Source organism: Haemorhous mexicanus, chromosome 7 (genome assembly GCF_027477595.1).
Source record: "Haemorhous mexicanus isolate bHaeMex1 chromosome 7, bHaeMex1.pri, whole genome shotgun sequence".
Taxonomy (NCBI): Eukaryota; Metazoa; Chordata; class Aves; order Passeriformes; family Fringillidae; genus Haemorhous; species Haemorhous mexicanus.
In genome coordinates, this window is record NC_082347.1 from 35,868,120 (window position 1) to 35,886,848 (window position 18,729).

Here is an 18,729-nt window from a genome sequence, read left to right on the forward strand (position 1 = left end):
AGAAACAAACAGGTCCAGGGGATTGCCAGACCTAGTCTGGTGCATGTTGCACAGGCTGCATTTCACCTTTGAGTTGATGTTTCTACTAGAACAATCTACAGAGCTTTGCAACATTCCAGCCACATCCCAGTGTCTGCGGGAATTCTGTATGTCATTTGTATATATTTCCAGTGTGCTTGCTCTCAGTGAATCTCTATGAACTTTTCTCAAAGCTTGGGTTTCATGGGTAGTATGGAAAGGATTGCAGTGGTTACACAACTGTAAATCTCAGTTAATCTCTCCGAAGTTTTCTCAAAGCTTGGGTTTCATGGATAGTATAGAAAGGATCCCAGTGGTTACACAACTGTCCTACATCTACTTAATTCAGCAAGGAAAATGAAGGGATGCCTGGAAAAGGACAGACTCTTTCACTATGAAAAGAATACAGCAAGCCCACTAAGAGTTTTCCAAAAGGGAGAAATCCAGAGACCCAGAAAACATAGGAGTATTTCACATCTGAAGTCACTGGATACAGGGCAAGGACTGGAGCTTAAAAATGATGTGGTTCCCTACTAACTCCCCCAGTAGATCTCCTACAGCCCAACTAACCAACACAAAATATAAAAGCCTTCCCAGCCAAGACAAGACACACAGATCCATATAATTCTGTTTCATGAGCCATTCCTGATGAGTTGCTGCCTGGGAATTACAAGCCTCTGGAGCTCCAATCATATTGCTGGATCCAGCTCACTGATTCAAGAAATCTATGACCATGGATATTGGAACTATCAGAGAAACCAACCATTAAAGTTTTTTGCCATCTTATCTAGAAACTATTATCTGAAACAAATATTCCTATCTTTCTAGGATCCTTTCCAAGGATAAAGCAGACTATAAAAGTACATGCAATGTTCACACACTAAGGCTTCAAGGAGCTTCAAGACTCCATGGTAAGTAGTTCGGGTCTGGGGCTCCTTCCTTGTACCTCATCAGATTTGTGGCTTTTCACAGCACAGGAGTGGGAAGGGGAATGGCAGCCCATGTTCTCTAATCCTCATGGTAATTCTAAAGTAGCCTCTGTACACCTGATTAGAAGGAAAAAAAATCAGCCTGCATTTAAGTTATGCTTTTTGTTATGCTTTTTTTGTATATTTATGGCCCCCGATCTCTCATGGAGCAAGCAAACCCAAAGCTGACTCACACAGAGTGTCTCTGGCACGCAGCAGTCAGGGATACATCCTGCAGAAAGAGCAGGCACTCTGTTCACCTTGAGAAAATTCAGCACCAGGGGGCTGAGTGTGCTTGCTAAACGAGTGGGTTAGCAAATCCTAGCTGCTTCTTTTTCTACTGTTCCAGATGCTTGGAATTTGGATTCTTGGCCTGTTTCTGCTCAGTGCAGCAGAAGGTAAGCATATGGAGTTAGTGTTTGTATTGCCTTTCTATGCTGCTGCATTTTCCACCTATTTCTTCGTGTTATTCCACACCCTGGTGCCTTAAGACTTATTTATTGAGGTTAATGTGGTTCACTTTTCCATACAGGAATGATGAGATGAGAGTGAGTGTTGTCTTTCCTCTCCATTCCGGGAATTCTGCCCTAAGAGTGAGCAAGAAAAGCTGATGCTTCCTATCTCTGAACAAAGCTACTGCTCTACTAAACATAGGAAATTATTTCTTGTACTCTTATTAATGATGGAAATGCAAAAAAAAAGCCAGGGCAAAGTGGAGAGGCAGTCTAATGAGGGCATAGCTTTGTATTCAGCAGAAGACACTGGCTTGTGCACTATAAGACTTTCCATGTGCAGTCAGCTGTTCAGCACAGTCTCAATTTATTGCTGAATATCCGCAATGTTTTGGCTTGGCATTAGGAGAAACTCATCAGCTGTCTCTGCCTTTGGCAAAGCAACAGCTGGAGGAGGGTACCCGAGGATACCACAAAGGAATCCTCTGAAGACTTTTTTGATGAGCAATAGGATAAACTGCAGCCTCTCAAGATCTAGGAAAGGGCAACTGCTGGACTTGGCTTTCTGTAAACTGTGGGATTTTCTAGAATAAAAAACAGACACACCCCCCCACCTCCAGAGAAGCCATGTGATGAGTTCTCACTGCTCCATTTCTCTGCTCATTCACACGGATTTTTTTGGTGTTCATTCTACAGGCAAAGAAGTTTGCTATGATAGGCTTGGGTGCTTCACAGATGATGCACCATGGTCTGGGACTGTGGAAAGGCCAATCTACAAATTACCCTGGAAACCAGAGAGCATAGGCACTCAGTTCCTCCTGTACACTAGACAGAACAAGGATTACTATCAAGTAAGAACTGTTGTGGTTTAAACTTTGCTGTATCACATGCAAAACTTGTACATAAACACAGACTCCAGCTATGTTCCTGAAAAGTGTTAAAAATGGCCAAACTGCCACTTTATTCAAAAGACCACCTCTTCAGGTGGCAGGGTCCCCACTAAGAACTACTGGGAAAATGAGCATTTGGGGGTAATTTTTTTCCACAGATAAAATAAAACCACACTGAAATCTTGTTTGCTCTAAGATGGGTGTAAGAACTTGCTTTGAATGGAGATACACGTGAACGTTCATGTAAATTCTTGCCAATGAGTTCAACATTGCAAAACTTTTAAACGTCTGCACAGATAAGCATGGCTCAAGTCTTTGCAATTTTGAAATCCTAATTATAGAAATCAAAATTAAAGGTTTATGAAGTTCTTCTCTATGCTAATTTAATTATTTTTAAATCTACCTTAACATAGGAGGTGTCTGCTGTTGACAAGTCAACAATCAAGGCCTCAAATTTTAATGCAAACAGGAAGACCCGATTTATTGTACATGGATTTATTGACCACGGAGAAGAAAACTGGTTGTCAGACATGTGCAAGGTAGGTACCACAGGGACACCCTTAGTTTGCATTTATAAACACATTCATATAAATTGTCTCTTTTCTCGGTTTCTAACCCATTTTTCTCATGGTATTTGTAGTGATAAAAAAGAAAAAATTAGTTCGCATTTTCACATTGCTACCAAATTGAATATTAGCTTTGGACCTTGAGGAAATAATGAGGTAAAATTCATTCAGCTTTTCTCTTTAGTCAAGTGAGTGACAAAAAGATTTGACTCAGTAAGTGCCCTTTTTCTTGGTTAAAATACACGAACCCTGGGGGAAGATACTGGCTAGGATCAGGGGGATTCCTGAAATACCTGCAGACTCAAAGCTCCTGCATCCTATTTCTCCAGCCAAGAGAAGGTTTCTAGATGTGGAAGGGCTATCAGGAAGGTCTGGGCTACCACATGGGTGCAGGAGGCTGAGCTCCTGGGCTGGCCCTTGCCAAAAGCAATAAAGACATAAAAATGTACATCCAAAGGGGACCTCAAGGGGAGCATTTGGAACAAAGCTTTCAATCTAGGACTTGCTATGAGCACTGAATGGAGCAAAGCAGTATGCTTTATTGATTTTTTGTGCTAATTCCACAAACTCTTTCCTAACTCTGTCCCTATGCAAAGTGCAATTCCAGCTTGGGGTTTTCTCAAGTCCTCCAAACAAGCTTTTAATTGCTGTTGAAGCTAATGAAAGCCCCTAGTCATGCAGCACAGAACAAAATCCCAGCTGATGGCACTTTGAGGTTAAGGTTTTTCAACCATTAACAGAAATACAATTTTTTTAAACAATGTATTCCTCCTTTACTTATGAGAACCCTATGAGGAACAACGGGAAGCTAAAATCGAGGTATTTCACATTTATTACATCCAGATTGCCTGCTTCTTTTTGAGGCTAGGTCAAAGGAAAAGAAAAACTATGGATGATGGTTGGATTTGTCAGTCAATAATTTGTTTAGAGCATCAGAAGCAGATTGATGCTTTTATAATTTTCTCTCTTACTTTTGGCATTTTATAATTAAGGTTTGTTTCCTGGAACTTCTCTATCAATCAGATAGCTCACAATATATTTTTCAGCTTGCCCCTTAAATCCATTTGATCAATTTTCCAGAATGTAGATGCATGAGATAAATCCTTAAATTCTTCATCTATTACAGCAGCCTGTGTTGTATCACAATACTCTAGTTTATATTTAGAAACAAACTGGTCTCAGTGAACCTTTTCAATAAAGAGTGGAGCAAAGGGGATTGTGAACACATCAATCCTCCTATGCGTATCTGTTACTTGCTTTCCTTCCCATTGAAAAATAATCCTGTCTGCAAACTGATTTTTACCACTTCTAGTATGGTCACAGACACCTTTATTGCCTTTTTTGTCCTTTGTCAGTTGTTGCCATATACTGAAGTTGCTAAAACAAAATACTTTTAGCCAAACAATCCAGCTCAATGGAGAACAGTAAAACTTCTGGATCTGTGGCAAAGTCTCTACCTGCATATTCCCAAATACAGCCAGAAATCTGAAATGAACACCAACAGTTGGTACACCATCTTATAAAAACATTATCTTTCTTACAAATCTGCATCAGAAAACCTCTAGTGACTTTTACTAGCAAAGATATTCTAATTGAATTTGAGTTACAGTAGTACTTTTAATTCACTGAAGTGAATAGGTGCATAAGTAGAGCTCTTATTTAGTGTTACGTACCAAGTTTGATTGAAAATGTAAACTGAATGATTCATGATTGCTATTGTTCTCCTTCCTGTAAAACATACTCCTCTGGGTATTTGAAATGATTACTACAATCCATATCACCCTCTTTCAGCATTGTGTGATCACACAAACCCCTCTGAGCACACATCCATGCTACAGCTTTGGTTCTCAAATCATTCTCATACAAGTTCACACAAGATTTAGTAGCTGAGCCACAGTGACCAACATGAACTGATCCCATACTGTATTTACCACTGTTTTTACTTTTGTTTTACAAAACAGAGGATGCTTACTGTGGAAGATGTGAACTGCATCTGTGTGAACTGGAAGAAAGGTTCCAGGTGTCAGTACACCCAGGCAGCCAACAACATCCGTGTCGTGGGCGCTGAAATTGCTTATTTTGTGAATGTCCTCAAGGTAAGAGTCTGCTCTTTCTAAAGCTCTACTGTAATACTGACTTGAAAGAAATACAGCTCTGGAACTTTCAAAATGTGGATGTAACCAGCAGAAAATATTGTTCTCTACTCCTCAGTCAGTTGTGCTGAAAACAAACAGAACAATTTTTTTAAAAAGGAGAATATTATGTGATAGCAGCGAGTCCTGCCAACTTAAGGAGAGGAAATTCTAAAGGATATTCCCCTAGGACAGGCAAAGAGTTACTCTGTAGATGTTAACAAATGCTGTGAAAACCAAATATGCAGAAATAATGGGTATGGCAAACTTCTTTCTCATGGAGATAGAACCAATGAGCTTACATGAACACCAGAAAACCAGCTGGCAGCAATGGCTGGGGACAAGCAGGACCCACCAGCTGCCCCAGGGAAAGCTGTGGTGGACAGTGCCCAAACCCACAGGAGGTGGCTCCTTTTGCAGCCAGCTTCACACGGCAAGTGAAGCTTGGTCTGAAGCCTTCTCTTAATCTAGTTGCTTTCAAAACAAATTTCTCATCAAAGAACTATAAATAACTAAAACCAGAGAGTGTGCTGGGTCTAGCAGTGCTTTGACCCACCTCTCATCCTCCACATCTGCATTGCAGCTACTGAATTCCTGTCCAAAAAGGCTGAAGGCATTTCTCATCTCATGACCACCTCCAGCAGGTTTGAGTGGTGCTTAACCTGCCAGGTGCAACTAAGAGTTCCTGCCTGGCTTATTCTTGCAAGCCAGACAAGCATTCTGTGAACCTTAATGGGCCCTCTGGAAGAATACAGAGCCCCTCAGGACTCTTGACAGAGCTGTCTGGAGTCATACCAACCTCCCAACCAGGGCACCAGCTGAATTAGGAGGTTTGGAAAATCTATGTCCCAGACAGAAGCAACTGGCAAAGAGACGCTGAAATTCTAGAGGAGTTCCTGAGCCAGCAGGCAAATTAAAAGCAGTTTCCCAGCCCCTTTCAAGTCTTCCCTGTTGCTGATGCAAAGGGGCATAGCAATGTTTGTTTTTTGCTGTTTTGCCAGGATGAATATGGATACTCCCCAGCTAATGTTCACATCATTGGCCACAGCCTGGGAGCACACGTTGCTGGAGAGGCCGGCCGGAGGCGCCCGGGCATCGGCAGAATTACGGGTCAGTGCCTGCAGCCACCTCCCACCAGAGGCACCTCCCAAAACCCTGCTACCCACCCTGAATCATCCCACTGTGATTGCATCCCTGGGCTGCACCATAGTCAGGGCAATTGGGATATTGTGCTCCTTTCACACTGTACCCCAAGGAGCAGGGCTGTGCTAAGTGGGGGGAAAGAGCATGATAATTATTTTCCTTGCACATGTGTTACACAGCAAAGGGATTTTTTTTAAATGTTCAGCACTTGCAGAGGTTAAAGCTGTGGGTTTGAGCTGCTTATTTATCGTGTAGGCAACGTCAAGGGCATTGTGCATTAAGCAGAGTGGCCTTTCATGGATAAAAGACAATTTTGGAAATTATTAACAAAACCCTTTTCAATTGTTGTTTTTCCTCGGGGATTTCAGGCTTGGTGAAACTTGGACTAGTAGTCTACAAAATCCAGTTTAAAAGCAAACCCAAAATAAGCTGCCTAGGGACAAGAAGAGATGCAAGTATAAGGCAGCAAAAGCTGTACAATTTGCAAGACTTTACAAGCACCTGAAATTGCTGCAGCAATTTGGCAAGCAAATTGATTCCATTTGCTGCTAGGTTCAAAAGCAAAGCTCATTGCTTCAAATCTAGATGTTTTTCCCAAAATCTGACTGGAGCCCGACGTAGGCAGGCAGTATACCTGCAAGCAGGGGGTGCTATCAGCACAAATTCCTCTGAGTACTCTCAAGCAAGGGACTCTAGAAACCCTGCAGATGGATCAGTTCCTTGGGATGCCGACGCAGTAACCTCAGTTTGAGCAGTGTTATTAAAGAGAAGTTCCATTTAAAAAAAAAAAATTTAATTCCAAGTGTTGTAATTCAGTATTGCTGTCAGTATGTAAAGCAGTGAAATTTAATAGGCTTGCCACAGGTGACTTCCTGGGAGAAAAGCCACTTGGTAATTTGAGAGCACACATCCGCATTTTATTAATGCCTACATTACTTGGATATAAGAACCATAGGTAACTATATTTGTGACATTCATTCTATACCATCAATCAATGACATGTAAAATGATTCTACACCTACATTTCTTTATCCATACATAACACTACTCTTTTTCTCTCAGGACTGGACCCTGCACAACCTTATTTTCAAGGCACTCCAACTGAAGTCAGACTGGATAAATCTGATGCAGAATTTGTTGACGTTATCCACACAGACTCAGCTCCCACAATCCCCAACCTAGGTGAGTATGCAGCTCTACTCTGCTGATGATTTATTATTTTCTGTACTGAATTAATGCCCTGTGGCACTTCGGTGCTCTGACTGTTCACCGAGGTTGTTGTGCTGGGGCAGAACAGAACAAATTCACCGCTTCAGTCACCAACAGCTCCTGTCCTAAAACACCGTGCACAGGCAAACTTGGAGCCAGCAGCTACAGGTATGAGACAACATTCATTTAAAACGTGCTTACCCTGCTTCAAATGCTCCCCAGGTTTTGGCATACGCACAGCTGTTGGACATCTTGACTTCTATCCAAACGGAGGAGAGGAGATGCCTGGCTGTGACAAGAACGCTATTTCACAGATCGTAGATCTCGATGGCATCTGGGAAGGTAAGTGTGTTCTTTGCATTTCAAATTCAGGGGAAGTCCTCAAAGTGTAGCCACTTATCTTGCCTTAATTCAGGGGTTTTACATTAGCCTTTGCTGTATCCACCAGCTGCAGACTGCAGTGAAGCTGTTAAAATGCTCAAAACACACCACTTTTCTAGACCTTATTAAAAAATAAACAAGACAAATGTCTTGCCTCTGGAAAATGTGTGTCCTCAAAACAATCTAATATGAGAAACGAAAGTTGCTGGAGCTGTGCCAAACATTCTGAAGGGTCTTTGAACAACACATTGCATTTTGTGTCTAACTGTCCAGCAGCAGCACTGGTGGAATTGGGCAAAGATGTCCATACCTACTCCTGGGAGAGAGTCTTCAGCTGAAATTCTTCTGAGATAGAGCAATTACTATTTGATTCCTTGTTAAGTTACAGATTACAATCAGAGTTGCATTGATGTGATCTCATTGTGCCTATTTTTAGGCAACTAAAAAATCTTGGCATGTAGTTGTTCAAATACACTTTTGTTGTTTTACTTGGCTCTTATAAAATCTCTACGTATCAGAGATTCCTAGGTATCTTTCTAAAATAAATTGCACATAAGATTAAAATCTATGTTAAAAATTCCAAATATTTATGCTGTGGAGATTTTTCAGTACATTATCTGAGCTCCTTCTTACACTCTGCAAACAATTTTGTGATCGCTAGCCTTTTACTCCAGGTTTCATTCAATGCAGCTGCAGGCATTACTTTTTCATTCTCGCCCCCCCTTTTTTTTTTTGATAGAGTAAACTTGTTATTAATAATGGGGAATTAAAGCACAAATAAATAACTGCATAGTTTATGCTCCTCTTTTTACCTGAAGTCAGGAAAACACAGGCAACACAAAGGAAAATAATATATTCACTATTTTAATTTTAGGAGTCTCCATTCCTTAAGTACCCCCCAAATAGTAATAATTTCGTTTTGAAGCACTCAGCTGGAGCAAATCAGCACTGCCCTAGGAAGTTCACTGTTAAATACTTTTCATTTGGTTTTCTTTTCTTATCATAATCAAACTGTTGCCCACAACAGACCTACTTCAGGCAGCTGCTATTGGTTAAACTCGGTCAGATTGCTTGAATAAGTGTTTTTTGAGGGGCAGGGCTGAGCTGCACAGTCGGTCTCCACAAAGCATTTCAAGTTTGCATTTTATACCTGTTGAGCCAGTGACATTCCTTAGGGAATCATTCCTTAGGGTGAGCGCATCAGAAGCAAGTAGGGTTCCAACCTCACCTTTGATTCTCCAAGAATTGAGATGAGGCTTTTGAGGAGGAATGATGCATCTCAGTGACACAGGTTTCTTTCCTTGAGTGGGAAGAGAAAAGGAGAACCAACCTCAGGGCATCTTTTCACAGGAACTCGGGACTTTGTGGCTTGCAATCACTTGCGGAGTTACAAGTATTACTCGGACAGTATCATGTACCCTGACGGATTTTTAGGCTATCCTTGTGCTTCATATAATCTTTTTCAAGAAGTAAGTATTTCTCAGAGCTTTGGGATGGACCCTATTGAAAACATTACTAAAAATAAATCCTTTCACTAAATTTTTTTTTACTTTCCTTGTCTGGCTGGATAATGTTGTTAATAGATATATTTGTTTTCACTAGGGAAAATGCTTCCCATGCCCAGAAGAGGGATGCCCAAATATGGGTCACTACGCAGACAGATTCAAGGACCAGGCTATAAAAAAAGAGTACATGAAACTTTACTTGCATACTAGAGAGGCCAAGGACTTTCCTCGTGAGTTTTGAATGCTTCCATTGCTACCTACTCCTTGTAAAAAATTTATTTTCCTCTTTGGCAGTTAACTTTAGCAGATGAACAGATCTCATCACAGTGCAAAGTCTCTTCTGTCCTTCATGCTTTTTCCTCTTTTGCCCCATCACTAATGCCAGTTTGGGGCCCTACAGGACAAGAAAGTGACCGACAAACTCTAGAGTCTAGTGGAGGTTACTGAGATGTTTAGCAAGGTTCAAGGAGAAGGGAGAAGAGACAATGCACAGAAGTCGCAGAAAGGGAATTTCTTCTTAAATAGTATGAAAATTGTATCACAGTGGCAGTGCTTAATGCAGGAAGAGGGGCCCAGGGAAGCTTTTGGCATCACTGGAGATGCCAGAAACTCCATTTGACAAAGGCCAAGAACAAGCTGATCACAGCTGTTGGATGGACAAGATGAACTCCTTTACAACCTCAGTTATCCTGAATGCCAGCTCTCACAACACCCTGCTTAGTTTGCCCTTGTAAGCACAGATCAGAATCTCCTTCAGTTCCTTTTCCTAATTGCACTCTACAAGGAAGTTCCCACCAACAAAAATTCTTTTCCTGGATCTTCAGAATTCTTTCATGCTGCGTAGATTCTGTATCTGTAGTTATCCCCAACACCCCTTTATTTCCAGCTTCACTCTTTATGAAAACTTTAATGGTTAAAATGCTGAGATCTGTATTGTATTTACTACAATATGGACAAGTTTTCTCTTTTTTCTCTCTCAGAAAAAACAAAAATGTCTTCCATTTCTCATGTTGATCTCATTAGGACATAACAGATTTCACTCATTGGTGTTTTGTATTTTCTACTCTAAACTATACCTTACACACACAGGCAGGGAAAAAAAAAACAACTATACAATTTGATGTTTTGGGGACTGTTTCACTGTTTCTCCCTGGGTACAGTCTAAGTAATTCTATTTCCTCTGTGTAGTTTGGAGGTACAAAGTATCTGTGACAATCTCTGGAAGTAGCGACGTAAAAGGATATGTGAATGTTGCCCTCTATGGCAGTGGTGGGAACACAAAGCAGCACCAGATCGCTGAGTAAGTTAAACATTCAATAGAAAAGAAACTTTTCTTCTAGAACCCTTAATTCATATTTGTAATTAATAATTTTGTTTTAATTGATATTTTGAAGACAGAAAGAAAAAGGCAGCATCTCAGGCCCACCTGCCTTTGCTGCCTCTGAAAAAGTGATTTGGGATGAATTACATCAGAAATCTGGCAATAATGGTGCTGCCATATCATAGGATAAATGTTGTCTCTCTTGTTGTACCCTCTTGCCACCAGAGCAGAGTCTTTGACAAGACTGGTAATTAACTGTAAATGTTGCCATGCCTCACATCCATAAAATGCTGTTTTTCACAGGGGTACCCTCAAACCAGGCAACACTTACACAGCCTACATCGATGCAGAAGTTAATGTAGGACAGGTTACCAGGGTTAAATTCCTTTGGAACAACAACTGGCCCAACCCATCTCTTCCTAAACTGGGAGCTGCAACTGTCACAGTAGAAGCTGGGGAAAATAGAGCACAGTAAGTACTGTGAAAATTGTGAAAATCTTGGAAGTTACTGGACAAGATAGGTGACAAAATTACAAGTGGAGTGGAAGCCTTTCCACAAGAAAAGTTATTTAAGGCATTAAAAGGAAAAGATTCTCAAGGAAACCTTTTCTTTCCTTCCTTTCAAGACACTGTTCATCCATAGTTCTATTCACTGCTACTTCAACCCTTTGCCTAAAATAACCTCAGAGAAAAACTGAAAATCTCTCCAGGCCGTAGCAAAAGCAAACTTTCTGTAAAACTCTTTGGAGGAGAAAAAATAATGGTGTCTTAAATTGTCAGCATCATTCTTGCTAAACACCTACTGTCCATAAAAACAGATTATTTGTGGGTCTGATTCTCTGTCAGCTGGAACCAGCCAAGTATTCCATTGCTATTGATGACCCTTAGGGTCATGACTGACTAAAGAGGATGGTGATAATAAATCCACTTTTCCCATGAGGAACACTAACACTTGGAGCCTGCACTGAAAAGCTACATATAAAGCTGAGGGAGAGAGTCTAAAATTGATTCCTCTAGACTTTGTAAAGCATAGCTTGGATGCCCAGATTATAGAAGCATGGTTTACTGATCCAGTTTCACTAATTTTCCTCGACTTTAAACATTAATTCCTTCATTTTCTTGATCAGTTATTTTATTTTATCCACATCATGAGTTGATATCTAGAACTGTTTAAATTTTATTTCTTCTGTTTTCAAATGCACAGTTAAAACTCCATCATTTAAAAGACAACATGGGTGGTGGAAACAGTTTCAAGCAAAGTGAAATGATTACAGCCAAGGAGCACTTGAACTCACCTTAAAGCAGAGCTCCGAAATCTGGCTGTAGTTCCCAGTCACCAAAGCACACTGCTGACAAAGTGTATTTCTCTAGACAGGAACTCACCCTTCTACTGACTTGTGATCTTTGCACAAAGAGTTGTGGTCATCTCTATAGAGATTGTAGCACAAACTCTGGGGAAAAACCCCAAAACTGTAACATTAAAGCAAGGTGGGGAATGAAGCAGAATGAATACAGTCTATCAATGCTTTCCCCAGCAGGTATATTTCAAATTTAGACGCTCAAAGTTTGTTCTGTTCAGTTGCCTGAAATGACAGATTCGGTTGTGTTAACACCAAAGAAATCCACTCGTATCATTTCAACAGATGCTGACAGCTCAAGGTGCTCTCATTTCCTTCATCCTCAGGTACCGTTTCTGTGGGTCTGAGATCGTGAGGGAGGATGTCCTGCAGACTCTGAATGCTTGCTAACAGCACATCTGGATCCCCAAATCCTTGTTACCAATAAAAGCATACAGAAAACACTGGAATATTGATGGTGTGTGTTTTTGGGGTGGGGTTTTGCTGCTTTGGGAGGCAGAACGTTAAGTCTGTAGATACCTCTCTATAGACAGAATTTTTAGAGTAGCTTTAGGAGTGAATGTGCCAAAACCTGTTGAAGAATTGGCCTGCTTTCAGCCTGTTTCACAATAATTTCAAGCAAGAGGAAAGGTGGCAGGTAACAGAAACAAATTCATTTCTGTCCCCACCTAATCCTGCCTCACATCCCTCCGCATTCTGCTGGACGATGGGGCTGTGTCTCCTCTGCTGCCAGAGCAATCTCATCCTCACTGATAAAACCTCACAGAACTGCTGGGGATCTGCTGCTCCACACATCTCCTGCTCCTGGGGACCTTCTCTCAGTTTCTCCTGGCGCTGCCCAGACTGGGTCTCTCTGGGTGAGCTTTCCTCACCCAGAACACCCTGTCCTGGAGGACATCAAACCCCCAACAAGGCTTTGGATTCTGTGCAGTGGTGGAGGTGGAAAACATTTTATTTTGTGTTGGAGCACTACTTCCCTAGTCTAGACAAAAAAACAGGAGGTTTTTTCTTGTTGTTGTTGTTGGTTGTTTGTTTTTTTAATTGAGTGCATTCTGCCAGCTCTCACAGAGTGATGGGAAGGAGATAGGGGATGTAAATAATAGACAAAGAAACATGACTCCTGAAGATTAGCAACATATGGGCATGCTCTGGGCTGAAGTAAGTTCTTTATATAAAAGCCAAAGTGCTCCTTGCTTTAACACAACTGAAGAGAATATCCTCCAGCAATTTCAGTTTTAGTCAGACACATGCAGGCTTGCTTTTATGCTTAAAAACCTTCTAAATTGCACTTCTGCTTCTTGCCCAGGTTAAAAGGTACTATTTGACTTGGATTAGATGTATGGAAGAAGTTCTGTATTACAGGACTGTTAAAACTGGCCCAGGTTGCCCTGAGAGGTGTGAGGTGCCCCATGTCTGGAAATACTCAACACCAGGCTGGCTGAATTTCCTGAATTCCTGGGGTATTCCCTCTGTCACATTCCTTCTCTCCCCTTGCAGCTCCTCAGGCAGCAGCAAGTGCAGCAAGCAAACAGCAGAGCTCTCTTTGTTTGCTTTCCTCCCAGCCTATGCTGTCCAGAAGGACACTTAAAAGCTGACATTTATTTTGTCTCCAGTTTTTCCCGCATGTATTCAGTCTTACAGTGGTAGAATAATAGAGTCAGGCCTAATAAATACAAGGATTTGAGTTCTTTGTCCTGCATTATTACCTGCTGCTGTGGAATGCAACACATGCACCTTTGATTGGTCTCATCTAGTTGTTTCTAATTAATGGCCAATCACAGTCCAGCTGTCTCGGACTGTCTGAGAGTCACAAGCTTTTGTTATCATTCCATTCTTTTCCTATTCCTTCCAAGCCTTCTGATGAAATCTTTTCTTCTATTCTTTCAGTATAGTTTTAATATAATATATATAATAAAACAATACATCAGGCCTTCTGAAACATGGAGTCAGATCCTCATCTCTTCCCTCTTCCTGGGACCCCTGTGAACACCACCACAGTTAGAGACCTCAAGTGAAGGAAAATTCCTCATTTGGTGTGCCTCCAGAGGAGCACTGCCACATTTGGGTGAACCCCACGTGTGTGGCACTGATGGTCACCACACATGTGACCACAGAAGTGAGTTCTAGCCTGGAGCTGATGAACCAGAGACCCTTAATTTGGAGAGAGTTCACAGCCAGGGCTGACCACAGAGAGAACCTTTTGAAAAGTCTCCCAGACAAGATGTCTGGAAACCTTTGCAGCACACAGCAGCCTGGTGAAGCCCAGAGGACACTGTCACAAGGTGCTGTTGACTCTTCCCTTCCTGAAAATGCTGCCCTTCGCAGAATGTGGGTGGACATCTGGGTGGGGGTGCCTACAGAGACGGAGGTTCCGTTCTCTCCCTTAGAGGAGAAAATTACTGTCCTCTGGAAAATGTGGGGTCCTGAAGACAGAGTTCGTATGAGAATGAGACATTTCTATGAGTTTCTAAGATGCATAAAATTCCATGGATTTTTTTGCAGATGTTGTATATTGCCTCGATTTACATGTATGGGAACGCATGGAATTCATTTTTTAGGTAGGCTCTTTACCAAGATATTACATTTCCTCGAATTTATCCAGCATTCAAAACCTTCTTGAAAGTTTTGAAACAGAGAGCGCTTTCAAGTGAGGGGACTGCCGAATGCAGGGGTCGTGTTCCATTCCCGTCTGGCCCAGCAGGAGAGGAAGCTGTCCAGAGCCACGAACTGCGGCTTTCCAGCCCCCCTGGATCGCGGCGGGGCGAGGCTTTGCCCGGAGCTGAGGAAAAGTTTTTTTCCGCGCTTTTGGAGTATGCTCAGACAGAGCCGCTTTTTTCATCGCCTCGTTGCCCTCAGGGGGGAAGTGAGTTGGCTCCGCCGGCCCGGCTGGAGCTGAGGTCCCCACCCCGGCCCGCCCCGCGGGAGGCGGAGGTCCCCGAGGGGCGGGCCGACCCTGCCACCGCCTCCAGCAGAATTTGCTGGCGTTCCGACTGCGGAAGCACCGCCTCCCACAGCTTTGCCCGTGCTGCTGATCGACGCAATCGACAGCAGCAGCAAAAGTCGGCAGCCAGTCTCGGAGAGAAGGCGTCTCTCCGCGGCTGTGTGCCCGCCTGAGGATGCCCCGGGGGCCGACTCCGCGGCCCCGCCGTCCCCCCCGGCTGCCCCGCTGCCCCTCACAGGGCTGAGGGAGCCGCCCGCTGCTCCAGCGGCAGGGGAGCCGCCCCCGCCAGCTCGGCGGACACTGCGGGTCCCTGGGGCCCCTCCTGCGGTCGCCCCTCCAGCACAGCCCGTGAAGGCTCCGACCGCGGCGGCCCCGCCTTTGCCCGCCCCGCCGGTGGAGGAGGTTGAAGCTGGGAACAGCGACCATCAAGCGGCGCCGCCCACGCCGGCCACCGCCGCGCCCTCAGCTGCAGGTTGGAGACAAAAAGTATTTATCAAATTGTCTGGTGTAAAGAAAACAAGGGGAGACATAAACCTGGTTTACTATGACACACAGGGGCACTCAAAGAATATGAAAAAGTCAGGTAAGAAAAAGAATATTAAGTGGCCAGGTAAGTTAAATTAATATTTTTCTGCAGTATTTAGTGCTGCTAGCATTAATCTACATACTTTCCACACATTTAAGCAGTGTTAACACTCATCCTGCATTGCAAATATTCTGCTTCACATCAGATAGGAAAGAAGTTATTACTTAAGTAAGAACCATGAGGGCAGATGGATGGTTGTAAAAAGGAAGTGGAAGGCATCTCCATTTCCATGAGTTCTGTGTTTCTGAACTCCAGGTGAGTGATCCCTGCAAACTCAGCACACAAGGCCTCTGGGGACAGCCCCAGTCTCACTCTTGTCACCTCCCCATGGCCTCCTGTCACAGGCACATTTAAAGTGTTGTGTACTGCATTTCATCCTCTCCTCATTCAGAGCCCTGGTGCAGTGCCCTGTGCTCTTGCAAAGAACACCAAAAATGCAAATTTCTATTGTAAAAAAAGGGAAAACTTGAAAATATGTGGAGCACGTGATTTACTTCAGTGATCTCTGAACTGTTAAACTTAGTGATGCCATTTTTCCTTCTATTTGCAGTGGAGACCTCCCTCAAGATGATGTTTACACACAGTATCTTGATGTTGAAATCAACCCCAAAACTACCACAAAAATTGAATTTCGCTGGAATAAAGCCATTTTCTCTCTGCTCTGGAAAGACTGGGAGCAGAAACAGTCAATATAATACATAGAACAGATGGACATAGGTAAGTGTATCCCATTTAGAGGTCAGAAGGCAAGAGAAAAAACCCTGTAAGAAAAGATGGAGAAAAGGTCTTAAATATGACACATGGTTTTAATCAACAAAGTGAATTTCAATAAGGAAACATACAAGGTATTGCACTTTGGACAGAAAAAAAGCAGAAAAATCAGATGTTTGACTATGCACCAGGGAATAACTGTCTGGGAAAGAACACAGCAATGAAGAATTTGAAATGTTTAGCTTTTCCACAGCAAAACAGTGACAAACCAAGATAAAGGAGATTAAACCTCAACTTTTACAGCTGGTCCCCAAAAGAAAGAAATTCACCTTGTTACTATTCATAGCAGATGCTAATAATCTTTGTAATCTTTGCATTCAGAAGTGGGATTATGGGTTGGACTAACAACCCTCAAGGTGACAGCTGGCATCCTTTCATTTTCATTGGGCAAAAAGAGATAAACAGAGATAAATCTTGATTTAAGCTTTTTTTTTCCTTCCCAGGTCAACTTTTTGTGGTCATGGAACTGTGGCATATGGAGAGCCTCAGATACTTACACCTTGCTAGAGGTCCCCAAGGTCTGTACATGGCAGCTGAGTAAACCCAAACTCTTGTGCATGGAGATCTTGGCACAAAACACAATTAAAGCAAATTTAAAAAAAAAAAATTGTTGTTCCCTTTGGGTTTTTTTAGCTCTTTGCAAATACACATGTCAACGTTTATCATGTTTGAGCCACGTTTATTGTGCTTGTAACTATGGAGCCACCAGAAATCACAGATACTAAAATGCATTTCAAACACTGCACGGTCTCACTCTATCTGTTCCTCAAGGCAAGAACTGAGTTCCACCACACCGAGAGATAAATCTGGGATATTATCAAACACTCCCAAGGCAACAGATGTCCTCAGAACACCCCTGCAGGTCTGAAACACCTTCTTTCTGCAGCCTGTGCTGCTGTTCAGGGTTTTGCAGCCCCACACAGGAGCACTGCCCCCAGAAGACACTCTGGGATGGGGCAGGAGCAGCACAAGGCCAGGTGATTCCTGCAGCAGGTGAGCCAGCCCTTAGTACTGCACCTGCCTGGAAAAGGCAGACAGGGCAAAGCTCAAGTGCCCCCACTTTGGAAGGAACTAAACACTGAATCCCAGCTCCTGGATGCTGTTTCATTTCAAACACAAACATTTGCAGTGGCCTCTGAGAGTCCTGAAGAGAAACTCTGAGGAACCAGGTTTGCAAAACCTGGGGCTGACCATTTCACATTTCAAATGACCATCACTGCTCTGCAAAGCACGGCATGAGGGAGCCTCCTGCAGCTGTAAGAGACCAAGGCAGAGGATATTTTCCCAAGTATAAAACCCAAACTCTGAGCTAATGAAGAGGAAGAAAGAGTTAATAATTTATTTACTCCCATTCCCCCATGTTTGATAAACGATATACAAGCACTTGGGCAGATAGAGTTCTAAGAAACAGAGGCAGAAATACTATGAGAAAACATTTATGAGTGTAGACTTCTGAATGAATTTTTTTTAAAGAAAAACCCCAGCCCTGTTGTATCCTTGATTAAACACAAGTGTAAAAAAATTAAAAGCATAATTAAACACAAGTCTGAGATTCAGCCAGAGACTTGCAAATCTGAGTCCTGCAGTCTCTTTGGGGAGACTGACACATGGCAAGGAAAAGTGCACAATGCTGGGAAGCACCACAGTGTCCTGAACACCTGAAATCCAGTCCTCTGCCTGCTTCCTATTCCAGACTACACTTTCTTCAGGACTGGAGAAACATAGCTGTGCCTTAATTTATTACTTTTTTTCTTTCTTAAATCAAAACCCATCCTTCTTCCAAAGGCCCCAGCTGTGAGGCCACAAGGAGCAGAGCATCTCCTCCAGGCACAGAGCAGCCTGCATGGTACTGAGGGACTGCATCCCAGCCCTGCCCAGCCTTCCCAAAAGAGAAGCAAGCAGCTGTCCATTTATTCTGTCTCACCTGTATCATTACAGTACTGAATAAGAGCAGCAGACCAAAGGAAAAAATCCTAACTCAAATCTTTTCCACCAGCTCTTCAATTAAGTGGGAAAAACTTCCCCCATGTTCCCCCCCTCATTTTGAACAAGTGTTGATCCTTGTCAGTGTGCTGGGGCATGTACTGATTCCACTGACACAAACCTATTTACAGACAAAAATCCCACCTCAACTAAAGACAGGAGTACAAAGCATTAAATCAGTATCAAAGGTGGTATCTTAATAAAAAACAAAATGTAGCTGTTTAAAGAAATGAACTCCATTATCACTGATGATAGCAGCAGAACAACTGGTATCCATTTGGTCATTCCCAGAGGTGGAGATCAGGGAACATCAATTCTGCAAACATATAAGGCATAAAGCATAGCCAAGTTGATTAAACTCTCTAAGTGGAGCCAGCTCAGGCCCCATTTCTTCTTGAGTTCACATAGGGCCTTCTCCTAGAGACAAACAGGTCCAAGGGATTGCCAGACCTAGTCTGGTGCATTTTGCACAGGCTGCGTTTCACCTTTGAGTTGATGTTTCTAC

General features: G+C 42.7%; 2 protein-coding genes across 2 annotated transcripts; both read left to right on the forward strand.

Moving 5' to 3' along the window:
• Positions 1 to 844: 844 nt before the first annotated feature.
• LOC132330099 (inactive pancreatic lipase-related protein 1-like) lies at positions 845 to 12,392 on the forward strand. Its single transcript, XM_059852025.1, has 13 exons — positions 845 to 929; positions 1,336 to 1,384; positions 2,135 to 2,289; positions 2,742 to 2,867; positions 4,856 to 4,990; positions 6,028 to 6,136; positions 7,232 to 7,351; positions 7,601 to 7,720; positions 9,110 to 9,228; positions 9,362 to 9,494; positions 10,453 to 10,564; positions 10,889 to 11,056; positions 12,270 to 12,392. Exons 1-13 carry the CDS (start codon positions 927 to 929, stop codon positions 12,331 to 12,333), a joined length of 1,413 nt encoding a protein of 470 aa, XP_059708008.1. The 5' UTR covers positions 845 to 926; the 3' UTR covers positions 12,334 to 12,392.
• A 1,877-nt stretch (positions 12,393 to 14,269) lies between these two features.
• Positions 14,270 to 16,848, forward strand: LOC132330214 (uncharacterized). The gene is made up of 4 exons (XM_059852293.1): positions 14,270 to 14,381; positions 14,916 to 15,467; positions 16,021 to 16,187; positions 16,685 to 16,848. Exons 1-3 carry the CDS (start codon positions 14,270 to 14,272, stop codon positions 16,170 to 16,172), a joined length of 816 nt encoding a protein of 271 aa, XP_059708276.1. The 3' UTR covers positions 16,173 to 16,187; positions 16,685 to 16,848.
• The last annotated feature ends 1,881 nt before the right edge of the window (positions 16,849 to 18,729 follow it).

Coding starts and splice junctions, on each gene's coding strand:
- LOC132330099 (XM_059852025.1), top strand. Junction 4,991..6,027: donor ATTTTGTGAATGTCCTCAAG/GTAAGAGTCTGC, acceptor CTGTTTTGCCAG/GATGAATATGGATACTCCCC. Junction 9,495..10,452: donor AGAGGCCAAGGACTTTCCTC/GTGAGTTTTGAA, acceptor TCCTCTGTGTAG/TTTGGAGGTACAAAGTATCT.
- LOC132330214 (XM_059852293.1), top strand. CDS start 14,270: ATGTGGGTGGACATCTGGGTGGGGGTGCCTACAGAGACGGAGGTTCCG. Junction 14,382..14,915: donor GGGTCCTGAAGACAGAGTTC/GTATGAGAATGA, acceptor CGCCTCCAGCAG/AATTTGCTGGCGTTCCGACT. Junction 15,468..16,020: donor AAAGAATATGAAAAAGTCAG/GTAAGAAAAAGA, acceptor TTCTATTTGCAG/TGGAGACCTCCCTCAAGATG.